This window comes from Pyrus communis, chromosome 3 (assembly GCF_041283825.1).
Source record: "Pyrus communis isolate YQ-2024b chromosome 3, ASM4128382v1, whole genome shotgun sequence".
Lineage (NCBI taxonomy): Eukaryota > Viridiplantae > Streptophyta > Magnoliopsida > Rosales > Rosaceae > Pyrus > Pyrus communis.
In genome coordinates this window covers 1,723,368-1,749,541 of record NC_142567.1, presented here as the reverse complement: position 1 = coordinate 1,749,541, position 26,174 = coordinate 1,723,368, and the positions used below count along the sequence as shown (strand labels likewise).

Sequence of the window (26,174 nt, the reverse complement as noted above, 5' to 3'; positions counted from 1 at the left end):
TGCTTGAACAAACTAACCATGTTAAAATTATTGCCAGCCTTGGGAACAAAGAAACTAATGGGACGCAAAGGTGCCGAATTTCCTCAATTTACTCTGTTCACTCTAACACCGAACAATCTCATCGACAAAACCTAAAACAAACGCATAAAATGCGGATTGTGTAAGCAATTATGACAGACATGTCATGCTTCTCTAAGTGAAGTGTTCTTTGTTTCCCCGCGCCGTTTTCCATTAATGTGCATACAGAAAGTGATCAAAGGATCCAGGACCGGGAAACCTTCATTCTCAAAGTACTTTGGAAACAACTCCTGCACCAACTGTTCTTCCTCCCTCCCTCAAGGCAAATCTTTGTCCTGCCAAATGAACATAGGGAATCTTTAGCCTTAAAAAATTCACAATTCAGACTCGGACAACCAGTCACAAGTCGTATTAACTATTTAACAATAAACAAGCAAATTCTTAGTTTTCTGTCACACAGAAGATGTGAACAAACCTTGTTCAAGAGGAACCGGCTGAATCAGCTCAAAAACTGCAGTCACGTTGTCTCCTGGCATAACCATCTTAACATTTTCGGGCAATTCTACCTTTCCAGTGATATCTGCTGTCCTCATATAAAACTGAGGCCTGTAGTTTGAGAAAAAGGCCGTGTGGCGTCCACCTTCATCCTTTGTGAGGACGTATATCTCTGCTTCAAACCTCTTGTGTGTCTTCACGGTTCCTGGCTTAGCAATTACCTGTGCAATGGGAACAAATAAGTGAGGCGGAGTTATCCCACATTTACGGCAGTTAGTGCCGAAACATAGTTAGTTGCCAGAATAAAGATAAAGATTTATGGCATTCCCATAAACAATAACCAATAGAAGAATAGCTTCCACACGGTATAACCTATAGTTATGTAATCTACAAGGGTTAAATATGCGTTTTACTAGAATTTCCACACGTTGTACCAAAAGTAATATGAAACCAAGACCTCTACAATTGAAACCACTTACCTGTCCTCGTTGGATATCTTCCCTCTTTAGACCTCTAAGAAGAAGACCGACATTATCACCAGCCTAGTCAAGTGCACAAACCCATGAATGAGATATATTTCCTGCTATTACGAGCCGTGGTAACTTAAAGAGTATTCAGAATAACTCACTTACTTGCCCATGATCCAAGATTTTCTTGAACATCTCAACACCGGTCACCACTGTTTTCAAAGGAGCACCCTGGAAAAGAACACAAACTTAGGACCAGCCATTCGTACACTGGTATTTTACCCTCAAGCTATCAAAGACACTTATATTCAAGGTCCACCTAAGGCCAATGGCAACTCATAAAATGAGTTGCATATACTAAATCATCAGCTAAAGAAGTAAAAGGGGAAGAAATGCATAAGGAAGCTTTGCACCACAATAAAACATAAAAAACTTGTGTCACACGGACCTGATGTAACCCCAGAATCTCAACTTCCTCACCAACTTTAATGGTCCCTTGTTCAACACGGCCAGTGGCAACAGTTCCACGACCCTTTTAAGACATGAAAAGAGATTAATAAATAAATTGACTGCTGCAATGAGGCTACTGTAACAACAAAAGAGAAAAAAAGGAGAAAATCCAGTGAAAATAAGGAGCAGAACAAAGCAAGGCAAAAATAACTGTGCAACATGAGAATTTGGACGATTCAAATAAAGCACGTCATATTTCTAGAAAAGCTTATAATAATAGTTTCATGATCAATACAATAGTAATAGGATATTACAGTGGAACTGTACTTAGATATTATGAAACAAAATTACAGGCCAAATTTAAGACAATTCTAGCAATGAAATAACAAATGTCTGAGTGTACCTAAATGCATGGCCAACTTACTTGAATTGAGAAAACATCTTCAATTGGCATCAGGAAGGGTTTGTCAAGCTGGCGTACAGGGTCAGGAATGTACTCATCCACAGATTCCATTAATTTTAAGATTGCTTTTTTGCCAATCTCATCATTTGTGCCTTGTAAAGCCGATAGAGCCGAACCCCGGACGATAGGGATTTCATCCCCAGGGAACTTGTAGAAGCTAAGAAGCTCTGCCAGAAATATAAAGCAAATTTATAAGAACTTATGTTGAACATAAAGCTATCCGCTAATAATATGATCTCTTAAATCTACTAACCACGGAGCTCCATTTCAACCAGCTCTATCAACTCTGGATCATCAACAGCATCAACTTTATTGAGAAAACATACAAGTGATGGCACACCAACCTGGGCAATACACCCAACAAGAAAAATATACACATCATTATACACCGCAAATGCGCAAGAAAAAACACATCAGTTTGAATTTCTTAAAATCTAACAACAATAAAATACCCACTTGGCGGGCGAGCAGAATGTGTTCCTTAGTTTGTGGCATAGGCCCATCAGGAGCAGAGACGACCAGTATACCTCCATCCATTTGGGCAGCTCCAGTAATCATGTTCTAATATTAACCATTCGTATTAGACGACAATCCATGCACGAAGCTATTTAACAATATTCCCTCGAATTCAAAGCTTACTTTGACATAATCTGCATGACCTGGGCAGTCCACGTGTGCGTAATGGCGCTTAACAGTCTCGTATTCTACATGAGCCTACAAAATGAAGGCAAACCTAAGTTAGGCAGAATAATATTTTTGGAGAATGAGTCAGAAACAAATGGAAGATAAACCATTCCAAGCATATAAAATGCAAAGCTGATCATAAAGAAAAACATCTAACCGTCGCAATTGTAATTCCTCTCTTTTTCTCCTCAGGGGCCTTATCAATTTCGTCAAAGGCCACGGCCTTAGCTTTCCCTTCTTCTGCCAGTACCTGAGAAAAACTCGAAAAGTTATATTATGATAAAAAAATTCCATTTTCCCCCTTTCTCTCATATGAACTGGGTCCGTCACATGGACCGAACTAGAGTTGGGAAAGCAGTTATCTTTAGCAACATCCTTTCATGCTACATTGTATGAAGCAAATACAGAGATCCAAATACACCCCACAAATTATGCATATAGAAATGCAATCAATACATTGAAATGACGGACCTTTGTAATTGCTGCAGTCAGCGTTGTTTTTCCATGATCGACGTGTCCAATTGTTCCAACATTCACATGAGGTTTTCTACGTATGCATAAACAATGCGATTACAATTCATAAACCGAAAAACTCACATCCATAGATATTCAACTTCAATGACGCAACACCCAATTCAGATACAAGCAATTAAACAGGCCAATTAAATCCAGTACAACAATAAAAAACTAAAACGGTGCAAATCTCTCAATTAATTCGCTTCTAAAAATCCTAAATTTTTATGAAAACTGAAATATTCAAACTTTAAAGCAACAAAGAGGCAACGAGTGATACTAACGTGCGTGTGAAGGTGGCCATGGATCGCCACCAAGGACAAGGGCTACAAGATCGGTCATTTCCGAAGGCGGAGTCGGAGATTGGAGAACCGGCGGCGGCGATCGATCCTCGGCTGCACAAGTAGAATTGCGAGGAGTAGGGGAGGATGCGCTTGGAGCTAGGGTTTCTGAGAGCGACCGCAGCCATTGAAATGCAGAGGAGGAAGAAGAAGAAACAGAGAGAGAGAGAGAGATGGATGTTTGGCTTCAGAGCCTTCACTACTCGCAGTGTGGCGGAGATTTGAGCGTTGGGGTTTTAGGCTTTTTTTAGGGCTTTTGGGATTTCTCGAGGGTTTTTGCTGACGGGCTTAGCCGAAACGCACCGTTTCAATCAAACCCGGCCCGTCTTTTCAACGACTTGGTTTAACACAACGAGTGCTTTAAATGTGGGTTCATACTTTGCCACGTATGCACTCACTACATAGAGAGAATTTTTGTGCCGATAACATGGTCCGGTATAGTAATTGTACAGTTAGTTGTACACTTGAGCAAAACAAATTTTCAACCGATTATATTATGACATTTAATGTACCGAGTCGTGTTTCTGACACACTAAAAAATTTCTTAACTACAACATATATGCTCATTTCAGACTCACAAAGTAATGTACATCGTAAAAATAATTTACATGACTGTGATGCCAATATTGTTACATTTCTATATGTTACTATTGTTCTTTTAATTTCATCAATTTCTTTGAAGCAAACTTTTAAGTTTCTGTATTTTTCATATTGTTATACTAAAAAAAAAAAAAAAATTAGAGTTAGCTTCAATATCCTTTAATTTTATATACTTTAATTTTATATATTTTACCTGACAGTGTGACAGTCGTATAAAAAATCTCACGTCCGAGTGGACGTAAACGAACTGATATGAGCGGATCGAGTATTAGAATATTCAAACTTGACACACAAGGCAGGGATTGTTGTGGTGCAAAACGGGAAAAAAGTTTGAAGGGAAAGGACTTGGATTCATCCCCAAGAAAGAACTATAACATGCTACAAACACTCTGTAACCCTAAGTCAAGTGGAACTTGGATAATCTCCCAACCAAGAACTCCTTTATAACTAGAGGGCGTCTTGTTGCGTAAATAATGATCAGTTGAATTACAAGAAGAGAGAGAGAGAGAGAGAGAGAGTAGAAAAGAAGATGGTTTGGAAGGGATTAGGATATTGCTTGGGCGGAGCTGTTCTTTCCTCCACCGGCTGGTTCCTCAACGAGTAATTCTTTTGCTCCATTTTTTGATTTCGCCGTCTTTCGGAGAAAGAAGAATTGTGGTTTTGGTACATTTTAGAAGTTCAATTTCTTTTGGGGGAGTTAGTTATTAATTTAGTTTTGTTTTTGTATTATTGCAGTGATGCAGATAAGCTTGACTCAGTCCCTCGGATCAGCCAGTTGAAGGATTTGGGTGCGTTCCTCTTTCGAAATCTGTCTTTTCCGATTCCACAGTGCCGTCACACGCAAGTTATAACGCTTGTATCAACTTTTTCTAATTTTATCCGTCCATGACATATCAATCTTGTTGTCTTTCCTAAACAATAATATATGTCTTCTTACGCTTTTCAGAAAGTCATGGATCGGGCACGGTGGTCGCGATTTCGGGGGAAGTTGGCTCTAAAACACCCATCGACTGTGAGCTTGGTGGTTTGCAAGGTGTAATTGTTCGAAAGGTACCGAAATCATAACTTACGGACGCAGCGGAAAGGAATGTATAGGTTAGGACTTACGGTTCACAAACGATTCTTAAAAAGGTTCCTGTAACTCCAGTAACTTGCTTATATATTTCCACAAAACCTAAGGACAAAGGAAAGAAATGCGAAACAAAAAAAAAAAAAAAGAAAAATTAAAAAAACAACCCAAAACTAATAAAACCGTTGTTTTGACCCTCTAAACGACTCCGAACGCCCCTAAACTGCCAACATCGTCAAGCAACTTCTTTATTCCTACGTCACACACATATATACGAAGGCCGGGTTATCATGTGGTCGATGTGTTTTTCGTATTATCAATATCATGTCGATATTGTGTTGGTAACTTGATATGAAATATTGATATAGAAAATGTTGATTTAGGAATGGAGTACATGTCCTCATGACATGTTCTCAATATATTGTCAATATGTTGTGGTATACGCCTCTCCTATTTTTATTTAGTGTTGAATTTTTTGTGTGGGTGTAATCGGTTGTTAATTACATTCTTGTTGATATCTTCTTTAGACAGAAGTAAAGTTGTTGAATTGGCCAGAGTCTGTTTCGGCAAACAAAACGAGAAAAGAAGTCCCATGGTATTTGGTAAGGATTTTTGTTCTCCTCTCTTTGGTGCTCACTTAATTTTAGTTCTCGATTGAGTAAATATTAACTAGATTTTACAATGTGATATTCTAAACTGCTACAGGAAGCGAAATTCGAAACTCTATGCAAAAAGGCTGGTACGTCGCCTCAACTAACTGACTTAACTTACATCTGCCTTGATTTTGTTATACAGGATGACGGAACTTGTCATGTGAACGTAGTGGGAGCTCAAGAAGCCTTCAACTTTAGCTTGCCAGTTGAAAATTGGGCAGCTGATAAGAGATTAGATGCTCCCTTCTCAATCTTCAAGGTTTGCCCTGACTTTAATCCGACAAAACTCTGAAAAGTCGATGGTTAAACGCCAACTAATACGATCTTTGTTTTGTCTTAGGTCCTTGGAGACCAAGTAAACGAGTGCGTACTTCCAGTTGGTACTTGTTTGATCGTTGTTGGTGAGGTATGAAAGTAGTATTTTGTATCCTTCTACGTATGTTGTAGTACTTTAAATCGGTGTCTGAATGTTTCGCGTCCATATTCTCAGGTTACCAAAGATGATAATGGTGCCATTCAGATTCATAAACCAAAAGAAGGGCAATTTTATGTATCCACCTCAACCATCGACGAGATCATTGATGACTACAGGACCTGGGCAAGGTTGGTTATTTGAAACTTTGAATCCATGCATTAATGCTTACAGACATTCGCTCATGTGTGTCTACCTGCGCGTTTGCTGCTCGTGCCATGTATCTATATTCTTCGTTTGTGATTCATATTTTGTCCAAACTATAATATTTGATCTCTTCACCTGCAGGGTGCTGTATGCTGCATCCGCCGGGTTGGCTGTGTATTATGTTTTTCCTGAGAAAAGACTAAGAAGGTGAATTGTCGCGCAAGTTATGTTAGTTTGGAAACTGACTACGTGAAATCGCCGCTGCTTAAGAACTCTTTCCATGATTGGATCATATCTTCTCTAAGAATCTGAAGGCCTAATTAAGCTGGTCTTAGTTTATATGTTGACAATTTGTCTTGGTGCAACTCCCTTCGACTTTTTGCCAGAAGTTTCCAATTTATATTAATACATATTTTATTTCCAAACATGTTTTTAAGTTTCTTGATTAATTATTCTCAAATTTGTGATCGGATTTTTTTGCGATTTCTTATTGAATAGTCGAATAGAATTACAATCCTCAAGCATTATCTTGAATAATATCATGCGGTTCTTCAGACCAAGTGCCCAATGCACTCAGGGACGAATTTATATGAGTGGGGGCATCCTCAAACAACAAAGTTACGATTAAAAATCTCAAGAATTTTTTAACAAAACGCTAATATATTAATCCATAAAGTTTTTCATACAACATATTACATTATTCCTTGAATCGTTTTTATGTTTTAAAAGCTCTACATAACAATATCATTATCAATACCATTAAATATCTCTTTCTGTAAAAATAATTATGTTATCATTTATCCATTGATCTCTAAAAATTCTAAATTGAAATGCCAAAAACAAATTAATAAAGTAAAATCGTATAAAATATATTTTTTTAAGAATTTTTAAAAAAATTCCATCCTACACTAACTCCATCCTTGGATGCACTGTATGGACAAACATTTTTTGGATAAATGGTTCTTTGAATATATTTACATCTTCATCTTTGCATGGGCTGGGCGTCCGTCCTTCGTCCCCATCCTTTGGCTAAAAAGCCTGTATTTTTTTATAAAGAGTTTACTTTTTTGATTACGATTAAAGAAAATCGAATTTCTAACTTAATTCTAATTTATTTTTCATCCATTATTTTTAATATAAATTTAGCATTAGTAGATTAAATAATCAGTAAAAATCGAACTCTAAGTAGGATGTATGGGCACAATTGTTTTCCATTCATTCTTGTCACTTAAACAAACCGTCCTATTTTTGAACTTTTGTTGACAAAAAATAAGAAATTATTTTAATACCACAATATATTTACATTGAATGAATAAATTAGTTTTAACGAGTTGTTTAACTCTGAATCAGAGACTTTATTTCAACAAAATACAGACTGAATGTTAGTTGACCAATCCATCATGTGCTTTTTGAAGTTGTATTATGATAAGTTCCCTTATTAACTAAAACTCCTCGATTGAAAGACTTCACGTTGGCTGGGGGTTTCTAGCTTCTGAACCTGAAGTTTTGTGTTCAACTCTCTCTCACCAAACTGAAAGAAAGCAAACAGTTTTGATTTCTTCTTCATATAATGTCAGAGAAGGGCGTGGTCGAGGTGGGGTTAGAGCAGATCCACCGGAGGTTTTTTTGCCCAGCACCTAGTCCAATTAACAGCCTGGCACCCTGTCCAAAAGCTCCAGCCCGTGAAACAGCCTGGCACCCAGCCCATGCCAGGCAGCAGGCCAGCCCATTTCGGACAGACCCAGAAGCCGATCCAAAATACTGGCGCGTGCACAACATTCGCGACTGGGCGCGAGTAGGAGACAGCGTTGCAGGCGGCGGGCCTCGCGTCTCAGCCCAACTTGGCTTCGAACAGCTGAGGGCTACGTGGCCCTCCTCAGAGTCGTTGGATTTCCAACGGCTAGTTTTTGTAGCCCGTTGGATTTCCAACGGTAAAAAAAAATTTAAATTTGACTTTTAAAATGGACCGTCTCATCATAGATCAACGGTCCACGTTTTTTTCACCAAAAATAAAATTTAAAAAAAAAAAAAGGCCCAACGGTCAGAATTTTGGTCGTTGGCCACGTGGCAGCTGATTGGCTGTTGGATTTGATTATTTTTCAAATCCAACGGTCCAGATTAATTACAACATTAAAAATTAATTAAAAATTGTGAAATTTTTTAAAAAAATACAGAAAATTTTTTAAAAAATTAAATTTTTTTTTCTATAAATACCTAACCCTCATCTTCCACCTTACACCACATTTCAATATTTTCTACACTTTCTACATTTGAATATTTTGTACACTTTGAGAGAAAAAAAAATGACTTCGTGGAAGCTCATTGAAGATGTTACGTTGTGTGAATGTTGGGTTCGCACTACTCATAACCCGATTACGAGTAATGAGATGGATAAGCGAGAAATGTGGAGTAAAATTACGAAATCGTTTTGCGATGTACATGGAAAAGATGCCAGATCTAGTCAAGGTCTTCAAGGTCATTGGAAAAAACTTAATGCATCCTTTACTTGTTGGAAAAACGCCATCTCTCATGCTTCTGGTAATCTGCGTAGTGGGACAAGTTTAGCGGATGAGGTAACAATATTTTTATTTATTTATATGCATTCCACCCACATCAATATTTTAATTTATTTAATTTCTTATGTAATTTCTATGTAATATGCATTCCACACCCATCAATATTTTAATTTATTTATTTGTGTTACACCCACATCAATATTTTAATTTATTTAATTTCTTATGTAATTTCTATGTAATTTATATGCATTCCACGCCCATCAATATTTTAATTTATTTATTTGTGTTACACCCGTATTTTTTAATACTATCTTATCCCACATTTTTATAGACACTACAAGCACAAACATTCTACAATGCAAAGAACCGTAACAAATCATTCAACAAATGGGAATGTTGGCAAATTGTCAAAGATTGCCCTAGATACAAAATTGTGGCAACCAGTCCAGAAGTTGTCATGCACGTATGAGTCTACACAGTTCGCCAGAAGCAGACACAGCCGAACAAGAAGCCAACACATTTGAAGACACGGAAGGGACGCCTGAAGAAGTGCCAGAGACCCAACCGACTCGTCAGTCCCTCAGGTCTCAAGGTAAAAAGGCATCAAAGAAAAAAGGTAGTTCTTCCAAAAATGACTACACTAAATATATGGAGGAACTTGCCCGTCAAGGTGAACTGAACATGGCATGGGAAAAGGTTAGAGATGAGGAAAAAGCTACTGCTATGGCAGCAATAATAGCAGATACTGAGGCTCGTGATGCGTGGCTGAGAGACAAAGAGAAATAATTAATCGAGAGAACGAGATGATTAGAGAAGCACTTCATCGAGAGAATGAGATGCTTAGAGAAGAAATGATGGCTCAAACAGATCGTGACACTATGAACAAGTCTCTAGTAGGACTGTCTCCGAATTCAAAATATTTTTGGACATCAGAAAAAAGAGATGTCGTGCGAAGGAGGCGTGCAAGAGATGCCGAAACAAGTCAAGGGGGTTCCAGCTACAGAAATCCTAGCAACCAAGATCCTAGCACCACATATCCTAACTCCACAGACTTTGTATAATTTCGCATTTATTTGTACTACTTTATTTAATTTCTTATTTATTTTTAGAACTTTATTTAATTTCTTATGTAATTTTTGTACTTTATTTAAATATTTGAATAAGATTACATAAACTCACCAAATAAACATTTAAAAAAAAAAACACCAAATAAAATTACATAACCTCACTATTTAAACTTAAAAATAAAAAACACACTAAATAAGATTACTTAAAAAACAATACACTTTATTCTTCAACCACAAGCCTTATTTTAATTATCTTCGCCTTCGTGCAATCCCCACTGATGGTCAATCAAGTCATTCTGGCGGGTTATGTGCCAGTATGGCTCTTGCAATGAAGTGTACCGTTGAACGATCAATTCATTGTAATGTCCATCCCGTTCCAACGGCTCGTGTTGCACGGGATCTTCGGTTCGGTCATGAGCATAGTAGATTTATGTTCTTGAGTTGTTCATCGGATCCGGCTCGTATTCATCGACGGCATCATAATCATACTCATCTTCAACAATCATGTTGTGGAGAATAATACACGTCATCATGATGGATCAAAGAGCCTCGACATCAAACATTCTAGCTACAACCCTGACAATGGCTCAACGAGCTTGCAGGATACCAAAACAACGCTCGACATCCTTCCTACACCCTTCTTGACACTTTGCGAAGTGTTTCTCTTTTTCACTCTGCGGATGTGGCACTGTTTTGACAAATGTTGACCACCTTGGGTAAATACCATCTGCAAGGTAGTATGGTCTCTCGTATTTATTACCATTAACCCAATATGTGCATCTCGGCCCATTTCCTTGTAGCAGTTCGTCAAACACTGGAGATTGGGCAAGGACATTTAGGTCATTCTGAGCTCTTGGAACACCAAAAAAAGCATGCCAAATCCATGTATCAAAAGAAGCCACCGCTTCCAAAATGATGTTTTTGGCTCTTTTTCTGTCGCCATAAGCTCCTTGCCACGCACTTGGACAGTTTTTCCATGTCCAATGCATGCAGTCGATGCTTCCAATCATGCCAGGGAAGCCTCGCATCTCACCCTTCCTCAGAAGCCTTCGCATGTCCCTTGGCGTGGGTTGCCGAAGGTACTCATTGGTGTAGAGGGCTTCAATTGCAGAGCAAAACTGCATTAGGGACTCAAGAACTGTTGTTTTTCCCATCCTTGCGATCTCATCCACTTGATCTGCAGATACTCCATATGCAAGCATTCGCAAGGCAGCCGTAATTTTTTGCTCAGGAAGAAGACCTAGAACATGAAAAACATCATATTTTTGCACAAAATATGGATCATGGTTGCAAACATCACTCATGATTTTATCGAACAAACTTCGTTGCATTCTAAAACGACGTCTAAAAACATGATCAGGGAAAACGCTGTTGGGAATAAAATAATCTTCCAAGAGATCTTTACCTCGTCTTTCCCTTCTTCTATCGATGTTTGCCGCACGTCTGGGTTTGGCTATCTGACCCATAGCTTCCATGATACGGCGGGAATGTGAGGCCATCCGCCTTCTATGGTGATCATCCTCATTCTCCTCCATTGCGAAGGCCTCATCTCCACCTCCACCTTGGTCAAGATTGACCAATTCTTCCTGTTGTGCCAACAACCTTTTCTGCTGCTCTTGCAACTGTTTATACGCTCTCCTTGAAGAAGACATTGTAAGAACTCAAGATTTGAAAATGATAAAGAAGAATTCTGAGCTAAAAAAAAGGATTGAGTTTAGTGTGAGGATGAATGTAGGGATGTAGGGTTTATATGGACAAAAAAAGAGAAGATGAGGTTCTGGACAATGCCACGTGGCACTACGTGCTTGGTTGAAAATCTTATCGAAATCTTGGCTAAATTATTGTAAACAGGAAGTGACATGTGGAGTGTCGGGATTGGTTGAAAATTTTATCAGAAATCTATCTACAAAATAGTACGTTCGGATAATGACACATGGCGTGACAAGATTGGTTAAAAATCTTATCAAAATCTTGCCTAAATTATTGTAAACAGGAAGTGAAACGTGGGTTGTCGGGATTGGTTGAAAATCTTAGTGGAAATCTATTTACAAAATAGTACGTTCGGATAATGACACGTGGCGTGACGAGATTGGTTAAAAATCCTATCCGAAATTAAAACTATTTTATTTATTTATTATTTTATAAAAAAATTATTTAATATTTTAAATGGACTGGGTGCAAGCGCATTTTGTAGGGGTGGAGATCGTTTGTGCCAACGCATTTTTAGACTGGGTGCCAGCACATTTTTTTTGGGGTGGAGATGCTTTGGCCTATTACTGTTCATTAGGGTCTATTACTGTTCACTGAAATGGATAAATGGGCTAGGTGCTGGCGCAAAGTCTTTAGGGGTGGAGTTGCTCTTACTATGCTGTTTGGGCGGAGCTGCTTTGTACCTTCTTGGTTATTTCTTTGATAGGTCAGTTTGGATCTGCGTTTTGAAATTAAACCTATAGCTTTATGTTGTATAGACGTGGACGTAGCTATATTGTTTAGAGCATATTCGCTCCTCCTATGCATTAAAGTTCGAATCCTCTTCTTCATAGTTTAGATTATCTTCAACCAAAATATTGTCCTTTCACTTAAAGAAATTCTTACTTTTGTTTGGACCCGATTTTACACTATCAGCCCGAGTAATCAAGTGTTGTTGAAGGACATGATGGTTGAAATGATTTTCAATTATTATTGAGAAATAATATTGTGATTTTAATCATGATATTATCTCTTAATAATATATTAAATTATTTAAACCTGATAGTTATCTATATCCTGATTTGAACGTTTGGAATATTGGGATATGCGACAGCAGATAAATATAGTGCCAAATGGTATATGCTTTTGGATGTGGCCACGTGAATGTGCTTGTTGGGATTTTATCCCATGTAACTTTGCATGCATAAGCGCCACCTGGATCGACATGGTGGAAATAAAGAAGGAAAACATTGATGTGAGGACACGGTTTCCTAGTTGAACTAGGAGATAGTCTGAGGGCACGGTTTCTTTTGAGGGATGCAAAGGATAAGGAAGGAAAAAACAAATGTTTTTGTTTTTTGAATAATGGTTAGAGTTAGATGATGATGACGGCTAAAGGATAGGCTATCGCCTATCTTGAGAAGTCTTTGACTGAAGTTTTGGCTAAACAAGTTTGAGTTGAAATCAAATTCTACAAGTCCAGTCCGTGCAGAGTAAGTACTTCAATCCTATAAATACAGATGCAATGACAACGGGAAAAAGACCTCCAATTCAATACATAACTGCCCTACGCAAAACCTCTCAAACATCTTGAGATTTTTTATTTTCTTTTTCCCTGCCGACATATCTTCAGTTTGGATAAACAACACTGTTGCCGTAGAATCAGCCGTTCCCGAAGCATCTTTAGTTTGGATAAACAGCACTGCGTCGAAGCTGACTGGTTATCTATCCAAGTCTCGGTCGAGAAGGATTTTTGAATCCTTATTGGCAGAGGTCATCTCATTAGCCTTCTCGGCCAAGTGAGGTGTTACCAGGTTACTACATTCGGCACCTTGAAAGTCAAATTTGATATTGAACTTCGCAGAACTAACAGCCTTGTCTTCAGGCTCGAGAATCCAAAGGCCGAGATTTGTTCCTTCCTCGGCTGCAATCGCAAGATCAAGAAGTCAGCAGCACACTCAACGCAACATCAACAAATTTTACTCCTCGGCCGAGCTCGGCTGACAAGTTGGCACGCCCCCATTCAACCGAATGATGTAGTTAGCTTATTAGTTACTCGGTCTGCGCACCACGTAGGCTTTGTAATTTTTAGGGTCAACATTTTGGCACGCCCAGTGGGACCCAGTGATAAAACTGCGAAGTTCATATGATATATCAAGATTCCAATCCGGCTCCACGTAACCAATTGTACGAGCTCCTAGAGGAATTGAAAAAACACAATGAGGAACGAAAAAGATCTTTGGAAGTGGAAAAAATTCTTCGTGGCCATACAGAGATGCAAAAGTCATTCGCTTACATGTTGAGAATAAAAGCTCCTGTTACCCTGCAAGAGCAATGGGTAAATGAAGACAGGGCTCGATTTAATACCTGGCTAGATGGAAAATATTTTCCGTACGTTTTCAACTACAAATCAATTCCATTTGAGGAATGGTTGGTTGAAAAGACTGGGGGGCAATTTTCCACTCCGGCTGTAATCAGACATCGGCCTAAGAAAATTGTTAATTTGGCCGAAGAACAAATGCCACCTATTTTTTCGGTTAAGACTAAAAATATGGTCAGCCAAGAAGAAAAACCTAGCCCACCTATTTTTTCGGTCGAGGCTGAAAGTGTGGTAAACCTAGAAGAAAATGTTCAAGTTTCTGAGCCAAAAATTGACTTAGAAAATAATTGATCAGAAAAGTGTTCCAATGACGAACAAGACCAATTCATGGTTTCAGTTGAACAAACCAGGCCAATTGATATGGTATTTGGCGATAAAGCCGATATGGAGCAATCCCGTTCGGCTCAGTTGTTCGGGTTAAAAGCCGAAATTGGCGAAATTATTATGCCTGGGGGCATAATAATTGTCCAACACATTCGGCGGTCAAAAATGAAAAATATTTCGCCGAGTCAAAAATATTTGGAGAAAATTCTTTATTCGGGCCTAGAGCAAAATCAATTTGAAAATTTTGTTATTACACGATCTCGACTTGGAATAAAGCATCGTTGGCCTCCTCCTTTTCATGGATCGGCTACTTTTATTCCTATACATTAGATTTCAATTTTTTATGTATTTTCTTATCCATCTGGTTGTTTAAGCCGATGCATAAGAAAATAGGAGGGCAACGAGCACTGAGCCCTCGTAAAAAAATTAAATTAAAAAAAAAAAAGTGACAGAAATATGCATGCCCGACAACATCATTCAAATGCCAATGGGCCAAGTTTTGATTTTGTTTTTTGTGGCTCAGAAACCCTATATATATATATATATATATATATATATATATATATATATATGATGATGATGATGATGGTCTTCAGCCACTTTAAGACCTCGGCCAACGATGAAGTTCCTCGGCCCCGAAGCGTATATAGCTAATGTTCCTCGACCACTTTTATTAGTTATATATAATTAGTTATGTATATATAGGCAGACTGAGCTCCAAGAACAATTTTTCTCGACCCTTCCAAATTTTTTCTCGACCTCGGCAGTCGAGAGCTATGATAGCTGTCTCATTTTCTGCTCTCCATTGCAGCTTCTCTGCCATCACAAATGGGCTGCTGAAAACAAGTGGTACCCATCAGTTTTCAACTAAACTGGGGTTTCTTCGAACAAGAGTCATCTGCTTCGCCGAGTCACTTCATTTTTTGACGATAGCGGGGGTTATTCGACTGTGCTAATTTCCTTAACCATTCGGCTTGCGGGCCTAAGATCAAGGAAACTGGGGGGCAATGTTTGGACCTGATTTTACACTATCAGCCCGAGTAATCAAGTGCCGTTGAAGGACAGGATGGTTGAAATGATTTTCAATTATTATTGAGAAATAATATTGTGATTTTAATCATGATATTATCTCTTAATAATATATTAAATTATTTAAACCTCATAGTTATCTATATCCCAATTGATTTCAACGTTTGGAATATTGGGATATACGGCATCAGATAAATATAGCGCCAAATGGTATATGCTTTTGGATGTGGCCACGTGAATGTGCTTGTTGGGATTTTATCCCATGTAACTTTGCATGCATAAGCGCCACCTGGATCGACATGGTGGAAATAAAGAAGGAAAACATTGATGTGAGGGCACGATTTCCTAGCTGAACTAGGAAATAGTCTGAGGGCATGGTTTCTTTTGAGGGATGCAAAGGATAAGGAAGGAAAAAACAAATGTTTTTGTTTTTTGAATAATGGTTAGAGTCAGATGATGATGACGGCTAAAGGATAGGCTCTCGCGTATCTTGAGAAGTCTTTGACTGAAGTTTTGGCTAAACAAGTTTGAGTTGAAATCAAATTCTACAAGTCCAGTCCGTGCAGAGTAAGTACTTCAATCCTATAAATACAGATGCAATGACAACGGGAAAAAAATCTCCAATTCAACACACAACTGCCCTGCACAAAACCTCTCAAACATCTTGAGATTTTTTATTTTCTTTTTCCCGCCGACACATCTTTAGTTTGGATAAACAACATTGTGAAGGCAACCGGCAAACATCTTCAGTTTGGATAAACAACACTATTGTCGTAGAATCAGCCGTTCTCGAAGCACGTTCAGTTTGGATAAACAACACTGCGAGGCCGACTAGTTATCTATCCAAGTCTCGGTCGAGAAGGATTTTCGAATCCTTATTGGCAGATGTCATCTCATTAGCCTTCTCGGCGAAGTAAGGTGTTACCAAGTTACTACATTCGGCACCCTGAGAGCCGAATTTGATATTGAACTTCGCATAACTAACAGTCTTGTCTTCAGGCACGAGAATCCAAAGGCCGAGATTTGTTCCTTCCTCGGCTGCAATCGCAAGATCAAGAAGTCAGCAGCGCACTCAACACAACATCAACAAATTTTACTCCTCGGCCGAGCTCGGCCGATGAGTTGGCATGCCCCACATTCAACCGAAGGACGTAGTTAGCTTATAAGTTAATCGACCTGCGCGCCACGTAGACTTTGTAATTTTTAGGGTCAACAACTTTATATTCAGATGTGGGCATAGTCGTATTGGTTAGAGCGGATTTGCTCTCCATATGCTCCTCCATCTCTCAATAGTTTAGTCTAGATTCAAGTTGAATATTTTCCTTTCAACAAATTTTATGTTAAGCACATCTTGGTAACAATTAATTACACATTCTCAAGTTCTTAACTCTAAACCCTTGTTATATAAATCGAGTTTCTCGGAAGTTTTACTTGTTTGGTGTTTTGTGAAATTACAGAAACGCAAACGCTCTTCAATCAATCCCTCAGATTGCTCAATTGAAGAAATTGGGTATGTTGCCTTTTTTCTCAAAGATTGTTTATTTTTTTCCGTATGTGTAGAAAATCTTAGAGGGCAAACCTTGGCACAATGAGAATGTTGCTCCTTTGTGATCGAAAGATCATGGGTTCGACTCATAGAAACAACCTCTTTTTGCAAAGTAGAATAAAATTGCATACGATAGACATTTCTTTCCAACCCTCGCAAAGTGGGTAGCCTTATTGGCATGAGGTCACCCTTTATGTGTAGAAAATCTTAATTTGCTGGGAAATGATCAATTGATTTGCCAAGTTCGTTAATCTGCTTGAATTTGTGTTCCTGAATAAATAAGTTCTTACATCTTGAATCCTTATCCTGTTACACTTTCCAGATGAATTGTTGGATAACGGTAAATCATCATCCACGGTGGTTGCAATTTCGGAGTGGATTTGCTCGGAAACCCCCCTGGAGTGCGAGTCTAAGGATCTCAAAGGCCTACGAGGTGTAATTGCGGCTTAAAAGGTACGCAAATTATGGTGTTTCTTCAGTGCGAACGCCCTTACACATCGTCCAACTATTACATTGTTCTCTCGAGTGTAGAGATTTTTCAAGGTGCTCGAAATACGGGATAATACATCACATGTTATTATACAGTAAGAAGAAATTTTCTTTTTTAAATATCTCTCTAATTATATAATGACATGTGGTGTTCTGCTCCGTGTGGGAACAAACTGAAAAATCACACAATTTATTATTATTAAGGAGGATTTTTTTAAGTGGTGATTTCGTTTATTTTGTTCTTATTCTTGTGTGAACTGGTAATTAACAATCTTGTTGATATCCTTTTTTTTTTATTTTTTATTTTTATCCAATTGTTGATATCTTCGTAGGTAGTACAAAAATTTATGGAACGAACTGGAAAGGGTTATTGGTTACAGAAGTCTGCTCTAATGTGCTACACAAATAAACAAGCCCCCTGGTATTTGGTGAGGATTTGAATTTGTGGGGTTAATTTTTGTGCTTGATTAAGTAAATATAACTTGCTTTTCGAATATATAACGTTTAACAAATATTTTCCGCATATCCCTTTTCTCTGCCTACGCACTTCTGTTTATTTATGTTCCTTGATTTTGTATATTAGGACGAGGGAACTTTTCGTGTGAATGTAAGAGGAGCACAAGATGCCTCGGGCCTTACATTTCCGGCTTCAAGTTCAGTATTTGAAGCAGCAAAAAGATGTTACGATTGCGCGTCAAAAGATGATCCCAAAGCCCTCAAGGTTTGTTTTCTGCAGTAATCTTTATATCTGAAAAAATCTTCCTTGCAGTTCAAGTAATATGATTGCTGGTTTGTCTTTAGATCCTTGGAGTCGTACGAACGGAACTGGTACTTCCCGTTGGTACTCATCTGAATGTCATTGGTGAGGTATGTAATATGCGGATACAGGCACCACGCGAAGGGCCATTTTGTCGCAGGAAAATCTTTGATGGAGCTTTTGTTGATTATACATTCTGTCTCTTGACGTTTTAAATTATCGTTCAGGCTGTCAGAGATAGCACCGGTAACATTGAGATTCAGGCACCGAGCGAAGGGCCATTTTATGTCTCTCGCAACACCACCGTTGGTTCCCTTGTTGAAGACGAGAGGACTGGCGCAAGTTTGTGTATAAAAACAATCCTTGAATGCATACAAGCATGTGTTTGCTAGTGTGTCTGTGCGTGCACGCACTGTGCGTCTGCTGTTGTACATCTTCGTGTGTGCTTTCTCCAAATGCTAATTAACATAAATTGTCTTTGCCAGGATTATAAAATATTTATCTTTCGGTTTGATTGTGATTGGTCTCGCTTTTATTGGTGTTGAAGTTGCCGTATATGTCAAGAGGGAACTAAGGCGTCGTCAAGTATTGCGGAGAAGGTACAGAAGAGATAAAGAAGAATCACAAAAAAGGTAAGTTTCGCCCCAAGTTGTCGCGTATATTCCAAAGTTGTCACAGATCATGAAAATATGTTACTTCCAGTGTTTCATTTGTCTGTTGATACCCATGAATGGACAGCGAAATTCTTACCCTGCTTGTGCAGGGATGTTGCTGCAGCTACTAAAAACTCTGGGGAAGATGATGAAGGTAGGTTTTGGAGTGTCCAACCGCCCCTAATACATTCGATGTTATTCGCGCAGTTTATGCATTGCTCGCAGTTGTACTAAAGGCTTCACTTTTCTTCTTCAAAATTTAAGCAAAAATGCCGTGGACGTATCAGATGGAACCGATTTATGTTTTTTTTTGCCATTCGATACACTGATACATAATCGAATTTGTGCAGGTGGTGAAGTAGACTTTCACCCCGTCAGATTTGGCTTCAGATGTTTTTAGCTGCTCCAGTTGATGAAGAAGTCTCCCAGATTGGGTCATATCTTGTATAAGGATACTGAAGGCCTAAAGGATTCTTAATCGTTCTGTCTTGAAACTTGTTTGCTTTAGAATGCCTTTTGCTTTTGTGGGTGGAACAATGTTATTAACTTGTAACTCACACATTAACGGTCAGAAATCGTGTACATAATTACTAACCGTAACAGTTTTTGTATATGATGTTTCACTTCCGTGATGTTAACCATCCCTTTTCATCATCATTGTTGTTAAAAGGAAAATTTATGGTTTGTCAGAAACATAGTTTGGTACTTCAAATGTCATAATACAAGCAGTTGAAATTGTTTTTTTGAAGTATCCAACCATTTGTTATGACACATATATACTGGACCGTGTTCTCTGCTCACTAAAAAACCTCTCGCTCTTAAGGGTTTTTATCCTTCCAATGTTGTATGCTCAGTTTTTCAGCTCAAGCAAAAGTATTGTGACCACAAACTTTTTTACCTTTACATTTTTATGTAGTTTAAAAAGGCTCCAAGAAGGAGCCGAGCATGCTCCAGTCAAACTCAAACTGTATTATAATGAGACTTAGGAGGATAGGTAATGAGTTAAGATTAAAATAAATTATGATATGCATCATTATTATTTGACACGGGAACAAAAATTAGGCGACTAAAATTGATAGAAACGAGGCCGTGTTCGAGTTTTGGACCAAAAACCTAGTCTTGATGAAAATAGTCTGGACTCGAAATGGTTCGGCTTAAACCCAACTTGAACTTGTAAATCTATGATCGGGCAGCCATAGTTATTTAGTATTAAGGTTTAATGGGATTCATTTTCACTTGTAATTGAGAGGTTTTAGGTTCGATTCTCGTCAAATGCGAATTTGAACCACATTATTGCTAGCCCATTGTGAGGCTTAGCCCACTTCCCCACCTCTAGTGGCGGATCCATGATTTCAAGATCAGGGGGGTCCCAAGATAAAAGTTCAAAAAAAAAAAATATTAGACTAATTTGGTTCTATATCGCTATTTTCTATTGAATTTTGTTCATTGAATAAATCAAGATTAATCTCAAAGGTAATAAAACCAACAAATTTTCGTCCGCAACATAACACAATTAATGACTCAACAAAGATAAAATTTGTTAATGTAACATATATATTATTAATTGGGAGTTGGGACTAGAGTTTCGGATTTAAAAACTTACATGAAATTGGAAGAAATAAAATTAGGTAGCTAAAGGCAGTGGAACGTAAATAGTGGTGGGGGATAAGGTAACTTGGGTTTAAAGTTGGAAGGTTACGACAATTGGGGTTAGGAGTTTTTAAATATAATTTGGGGATACTGGAAAAGATAGAGATTCTTGATCTCTGTAGAGAAAACAGAGATATTTTAGTTTTTAAATTTTTTCTAATGACTTACTCAAAAACGTTGTCGTTTTGGTTAGGTCCTTTAAAACAAAAATTAAAAATCTCTTCTTCTTCTTCTTTATAAGCATTGTTGTCTACACATCCATAAAGGCAACAAGCCTCTCCACTGCACTTGCCCAAATTGTTGGAGGGTCTCGAAGGTCGATCACAAGTGTTTTTTCGGATTTCCGAAAGGTCCCAGGACCCCCTGGGTCTCTAAATGGATCTGCCAGTGCCCTCCTTAGTTTAGATAATATTGTTTTTTTTCGAAAAAACAAGAAAATATAGCAACACAAATCATCTTTTCACGCAACTATTGAAGAAAAAAACTTTTCAGTATGCTTGAAACACGGTCTAGTACATTGAATGTCATAATACAATTAATTAAAAAAATTACTTTTAACTAATTGTATTATTACACTTAATATGCTAGACTCTGCACACTAAAATATCGTTTGAGGTTACAGATGCAGTAGTAACGACTTACATCTAAAGAGGACGCTCAATGTAGCGGTATCTCAACTGAATAATGTCGTAGGCACCAACTAAAATTAACTGACGTGGGACCGACCATTTACTCCTCTCTTTGCACGCAGTTCCTATCCCCAAACCGAAAACTCGTCACCCGCTCTCTCTCCCTCCCTCCCTCCACACACTCTTCTCCCTCCACTTCCCCCGCCCTTTCCAACACTCCTCGTATCCGATTCCGTCCCCCACCCCCCCCCCCCCCTCCTCCCCCCAAAATCCCCCTTCCCAATTTCCTTCCTTTTCAACTTTCCTGGAAAACGAACAGAAAATTTCGACAACCTTTTCTCTGCGACTTCCTATTTTCCTAGAATCTCCCTCCTCTCTTTCCCCTTTCTCTCTGCCAAAATCCCTAATTTCAATTCGTTTCGATATCTTTCCATCAAATTCGCCTTAAAAGATCAGTCTTTCGTGTATGATTTCTGTCTGGGTCCGGTTTTTGAGCTCTGACGCCTCCGGTATTGGCGTAACAATGGCGGAGAGCAATAGCGCAAGGGTTTGGAATTAGGATATCGATCTTTGCGGCGGTTAAAAATGCTACCTTGGGGTGGATTGAGTTGTTGTCTGAGTGGAGTTGCTCTTTACCTTCTTGGCAGGAGCAGTGGCAGGTCAGTATATGCTCCGTTTTTCGAAATCGAATCGGCTTTAATGATGATCAAATTACACATTTTTCAATCGTGAATCACCTTTTTTTTTGTTGGTAATTTGAAATTTGGTCTTTTGTGATTACACAGGGATGCAGAGATTCTTAAATCCACCACTCGAATTAATCAGTTGAAGGAATTGGGTATGCGCCTTTTTTCGAAAGCGAAAGATTAGTTTTTGCTTCAATTTTTTGTTTTGGTGCCTTGTTTGAATCAAATATATTTTCATGTGGTCCATCTTCTGGAAAAAGATTTACTTACTTTTATTTTTCGGGTGATGCTGTTAGTCTGCCTGGATTTGTTCCCTGAATTAGAGTTCTTGTGTTCCTTCACTTTTCAGCAAAATTGTTGGATTCCGAATGTGTATTGCCATTGGTAGTTGCGGTCTCAGGGAGAGTTAGCTCTGAAACCCCCATCAACTGTGAGTTCACTGGTCTAAGAGGCGTAGTTGTGGAGGAAACGGTACACAAATGTTATAACTCTAAAGAACATATTTTGATGCTTTCATTGGTGGTGTGGTGGTGTTTCGTTTTCTTACGTGTGATTGGTAATTAACTATGTTGTTGATCTTCTTCAGGCAGAACAGCATTTTCTGAAACACAATGATGCTGGCTCATGGATACAGGATTCTGCTGTGATGCTTTCAATGAGTAAAGAAGTCCCCTGGTACTTGGTGAGAATTTGTACTCTCTCTCTCTCTTTCCCTAGCTTTTCCTCTCCCTACATGTCCAGTCCCGTGCTTATTGAGTAAATATATTTTTGGTTCACTTGGAGCTGAAAGTTGGCCAACTCCACTTCCTGGGATAAGGCTTTGTTGTTGTTGTTTGTTGGATTTGAAAGTTCACTAACTCGATATGATGGTGGTTCCTGGATTCTTTATATCAGGATGATGGAACTGGTCGCGTGTTTGTGGTGGGAGCTCGAGCTGCCACAGGATTTCTATTGCCGGTTGCAAGTGAGGTATTTGAAGAGTCAGGACGATCCCTCGTACGTGGGACATTAGATTATCTCCAAGGCCTCAAGGTTTGCTTAGTTTAGTAATTGTTGTATTGTATCTGGAAAACTTCAATAGTTTAACTAATACAATGGCTACTTTGTCTCAGATGCTTGGAGTCAAACGAATTGAGAGGGTACTTCCAACCGGTACTTCTATGAGTGTTGTTGGTGAGGTATGTCTAGTTTAATATGATACTGTATCCTGTTTATTACAAATACTCAAATAGACTAAAATCTAAAATATAGAAAGTAATATTCCGATAATATATACGTTATACAATTACTGGTTACACAAACGTGATTAGTTTAGTATGGTCTCAAAATGTACTTGAGTTGGATGATCCTTGTTCCAAAAATGATCCGTGTCCCATAGAAGAACTTGCATTCTTGTAAAACGGCCTGAAGCTGTAGTTTCATAATTAGCATTTAATTTTCAGGATGTTATTTGATTGGAATATTTGTGCATTGCAATGTTATGATGTACACACTCATTTGATGCTTTTTCTTATTGCTTGATATGTGTCAGGCTGTCAAAGATGACATTGGTACAATTCGGATTCAACGACCTCAGAAAGGGCCATTTTATGTCTCTCCCAAGACCATTGATCAGCTTATTGCAAACCTTGGAAAATGGGCAAGGTTGTTTATAACTTAATAGGAATGCCATAGTGTATATTAACATTTTGTGTGCATGTGTAGGTCCATGGGCTGGTGTTTTTGCACTCATGCACTGCTCATTTGCTTTAATGGTGTGTTTTTTCTGTTGTCTAATTAATATAGATGTCTTTTTTCAGGTGGTACAAATATGCATCCATGGGTTTGACTGTGTTTGGTGTTTATTTGGTTGCTAAGCATTCTATCCAATACATCATGGAGAGAAAGCGGCGTAGGGAATTGCAGAAAAGGTATGTAGCCAAGTTTGTCTGTTCATTTGGAACTTGCAAGTGAAGGTCGCTGCTTGTATGATTAATTAAAGAAAACAGAGCATGTTTTGATGTTGGCTTTATATATATATATATATATATATATATATATTTTTTTTTTTCCGTTGTTTCTTCTGTCTATCTGAGACAAATGGATAATGAAATTCATGTGCATGCAGGGTTCTTGCTGCAGCTGCTAAAAGATCTGGGGAAGATAGTGAAGGTATACTGCTGAGAGACCTCATTACAATATTATTTGCAATATGCGCTCGAAAATGTACTAAAAGGCTTTACGTTTTTCTCCCAGGTTCAAACGAAAAAGATGATAATGCATCAGATGGAAGCAAGAGAGACCGTATGATGCCAAATTTATGTGTGATATGCCTTGAGCAGGAGTACAATGCGGTTTTTGTCCCGTAAGAACTGCCTTTTCAGTGTATGATACATTAGCAGTCTAATTCATCGCCTTACGAATTTAGCACATCACTGATTCATTTATTTTATCAGGTGCGGTCATATGTGCTGTTGTACAACTTGCTCCTTACACCTGACCAGTTGCCCTCTCTGCCGGAGACGAATTGATCAGGCTGTGAAGACTTTCCGTCATTAAGGTTCTGCTTCAAATGTATTGAGCTGCAGTACTCGATGAAGAAGCACAAGTGCTATCCAGAGAAGCACTTCCAAATAAACGAAGACTTTGTTATCCGGTGCAAACCTGCCAATGCCCCTGTAAACTTTCGCTTATGAGTAAATTTGCAGTTTTTATATATTTTTCTTTCCGGAAATCTTAGTGGCATGGTGATTTCTATCCAATTACTGAACTTTCTCTTTGTATTGAAAATTGTAAATGATATAAGCGGTAGACATTCTTGTAAATTGATGTGATCCGTAAAAGTTATGGCCTTTTCCTCTTGTCAGGTTTCGGTCTGCCTTTTTATTTTTTTGGTTGGTAGTGTTTATTTTTTGGGTGATGCTGTCCACTCTTTTCAACTTTCGATACATTCCTCTTAATATTTGGTATGAATTGAGGAGAATAATAATTAAAAAAAAAAATAACAAGGAGGGTGTGGAAGGTAAAATCGGATGTGTGAATAGTATTACCGTATTTTTCTCTTATTTTTGGTGGAACAATTTTCATGCTCGAACTACGAGATGAGAATAAAAATTAACAAGGAGTGTTGGGAAACAAAATGATCCCCTTGTATCTATGTCTTTCAAATGTGATGAGAATAGAGATGTAGATACAAAAGGATATTGATAACTAAAAAGATTTGGATCGAAACTTTTAAATCCATGATCCAATTACGATTCAACTGGATAAGAAGTCTTTTGTTTGCTGCATCCTTGGAACTAAAAAATAGAGCTTGAACTCTCTTCGTCTTCTTCTTTGTCTCCATTTCCAGCAAGTGCCCCATAAGCTATTAAGAGTGAGCTATATGTGTTTAATTCCGTGATCATTCAAAGGAGGAAGTCGATTTCAAGTATTTTTTTTGAATTTTTTTCGTTAAATGTACATGTGCCAACAATGCGTCTTACTTATTTGCTTACTCAGACACTACAATAATAATGGATATAACTCCAAAAAAGACATGAAGTTGAAAAAATAAAAACAAATAAACAAATTCACAAATAATGGAAAACAAAAATGAAAATTGGAAAATCTTCTAACAAAGAAGATGGTTAAGAATTCAAATATGATTTCAAGGAGCTTATTTCTGCTCAGGTGATTTCCTCATTCGCCGATTTTTCAGCTAGAAAAGCTTTCAGTTATTCTTTGTGGGCGGTGAAAATGGTGGTGGGCCGCATCTTGGCAGTCTATACCATTTCAGCAACCTCATGACCTTCTTGATGTTGGTAGCTTGAGCTGTAGGGTGGAGCGTTGGGTTTGGAGGTGATGGCTGCATCATGGCAATCTATACCATTTCAACAACCCTATGCTTCCATAACCTTCTATTGATTTTAGAGACATAGCAAGCCCTAGTTATTTAACAAAAATTTAATTGGAGCTTAATGGATGAGACATTTCCAATAAGTTGGGTACTTCGTTGGAATGTTTAAAAATGTTGTAACTAATTTGGAATGACACTAAAAGGTTAGGAGTTTTAGGTACTTAATCCTAAAAAAATATTATATCATTTTATAATATTATACTTGTGTGTAATATTAATTTAAATTTTTATGAACTTATAATGTACACACTGTTTTCTTAGGATACAACATGAAAATTTCTAATTATACACAATACTACGGTCTGGTGATATTCTTCTTCGCTTAAAAGTGAGAGGTCTTAGGTTTGAATCTCGTGGATGGCGAATTCGATATCAAATTCGGTTGCCCATTGTGTGGCATAGCTGAACTCCCCTTCCCCCTAGTGTAAAAATATCGATGCACTAAAAAAAATTATAATAAATTAAGAAGTTACCAATGATATTTCAATCGTTTTTAGTTTTTAAATTAAA

General features: G+C 38.1%; 3 protein-coding genes and 1 long non-coding RNA gene across 4 annotated transcripts; 3 read left to right on the top strand and 1 right to left on the bottom strand.

Moving 5' to 3' along the window:
- On the bottom strand, positions 1 to 3,690 carry LOC137715473 (elongation factor Tu, mitochondrial). Its single transcript, XM_068454814.2, has 12 exons — positions 3,375 to 3,690; positions 3,049 to 3,124; positions 2,735 to 2,827; positions 2,533 to 2,607; positions 2,350 to 2,454; positions 2,147 to 2,237; positions 1,855 to 2,060; positions 1,429 to 1,512; positions 1,146 to 1,211; positions 993 to 1,055; positions 494 to 734; positions 1 to 353 (listed from the first exon to the last, which is right to left on the bottom strand). Exons 1-12 carry the CDS (start codon positions 3,557 to 3,559, stop codon positions 286 to 288), a joined length of 1,353 nt encoding a protein of 450 aa, XP_068310915.1. The 5' UTR covers positions 3,560 to 3,690; the 3' UTR covers positions 1 to 285.
- Positions 3,691 to 4,560: 870 nt separating this feature from the next.
- On the top strand, positions 4,561 to 6,583 carry LOC137714649 (E3 ubiquitin-protein ligase SP1-like). Its single transcript, XM_088690188.1, has 9 exons — positions 4,561 to 4,631; positions 4,767 to 4,819; positions 4,978 to 5,081; positions 5,628 to 5,695; positions 5,806 to 5,839; positions 5,896 to 6,012; positions 6,094 to 6,159; positions 6,244 to 6,356; positions 6,514 to 6,583. Exons 1-9 carry the CDS (start codon positions 4,561 to 4,563, stop codon positions 6,581 to 6,583), a joined length of 696 nt encoding a protein of 231 aa, XP_088546314.1.
- Positions 6,584 to 17,993: 11,410 nt separating this feature from the next.
- LOC148697721 (uncharacterized) lies at positions 17,994 to 18,512 on the top strand. The gene is made up of 3 exons (XR_015960375.1): positions 17,994 to 18,133; positions 18,214 to 18,279; positions 18,397 to 18,512. It is a non-coding gene; the product is annotated as an uncharacterized LOC148697721 (long non-coding RNA).
- A 2,619-nt stretch (positions 18,513 to 21,131) lies between these two features.
- Positions 21,132 to 24,632, top strand: LOC137715789 (E3 ubiquitin-protein ligase SP1). The gene is made up of 11 exons (XM_068455137.2): positions 21,132 to 21,760; positions 21,887 to 21,939; positions 22,137 to 22,258; positions 22,374 to 22,469; positions 22,682 to 22,819; positions 22,900 to 22,965; positions 23,319 to 23,431; positions 23,587 to 23,697; positions 23,895 to 23,938; positions 24,023 to 24,131; positions 24,223 to 24,632. Exons 1-11 carry the CDS (start codon positions 21,687 to 21,689, stop codon positions 24,323 to 24,325), a joined length of 1,029 nt encoding a protein of 342 aa, XP_068311238.1. The 5' UTR covers positions 21,132 to 21,686; the 3' UTR covers positions 24,326 to 24,632.
- The last annotated feature ends 1,542 nt before the right edge of the window (positions 24,633 to 26,174 follow it).

Excerpts from the sequence above, each read along its gene's own strand:
- LOC137714649 (XM_088690188.1), top strand. The coding sequence starts at position 4,561 with ATGGTTTGGAAGGGATTAGGATATTGCTTGGGCGGAGCTGTTCTTTCC. Across the intron at positions 5,082-5,627 it reads AAGGTGTAATTGTTCGAAAG|ACAGAAGTAAAGTTGTTGAA; the intron begins GTACCGAAATCA and ends TATCTTCTTTAG. Across the intron at positions 5,696-5,805 it reads ACGAGAAAAGAAGTCCCATG|GAAGCGAAATTCGAAACTCT; the intron begins GTATTTGGTAAG and ends AAACTGCTACAG.
- LOC137715789 (XM_068455137.2), top strand. The coding sequence starts at position 21,687 with ATGCTACCTTGGGGTGGATTGAGTTGTTGTCTGAGTGGAGTTGCTCTT. Across the intron at positions 21,940-22,136 it reads TAATCAGTTGAAGGAATTGG|CAAAATTGTTGGATTCCGAA; the intron begins GTATGCGCCTTT and ends TTCACTTTTCAG. Across the intron at positions 22,820-22,899 it reads ATTATCTCCAAGGCCTCAAG|ATGCTTGGAGTCAAACGAAT; the intron begins GTTTGCTTAGTT and ends ACTTTGTCTCAG.
- LOC137715473 (XM_068454814.2), bottom strand. The coding sequence starts at position 3,559 with ATGGCTGCGGTCGCTCTCAGAAACCCTAGCTCCAAGCGCATCCTCCCC. Across the intron at positions 1,513-1,854 it reads AAGATGTTTTCTCAATTCAA|GGTCGTGGAACTGTTGCCAC; the intron begins GTAAGTTGGCCA and ends ATGTCTTAAAAG. Across the intron at positions 1,056-1,145 it reads AAATCTTGGATCATGGGCAA|GCTGGTGATAATGTCGGTCT; the intron begins GTAAGTGAGTTA and ends GCACTTGACTAG.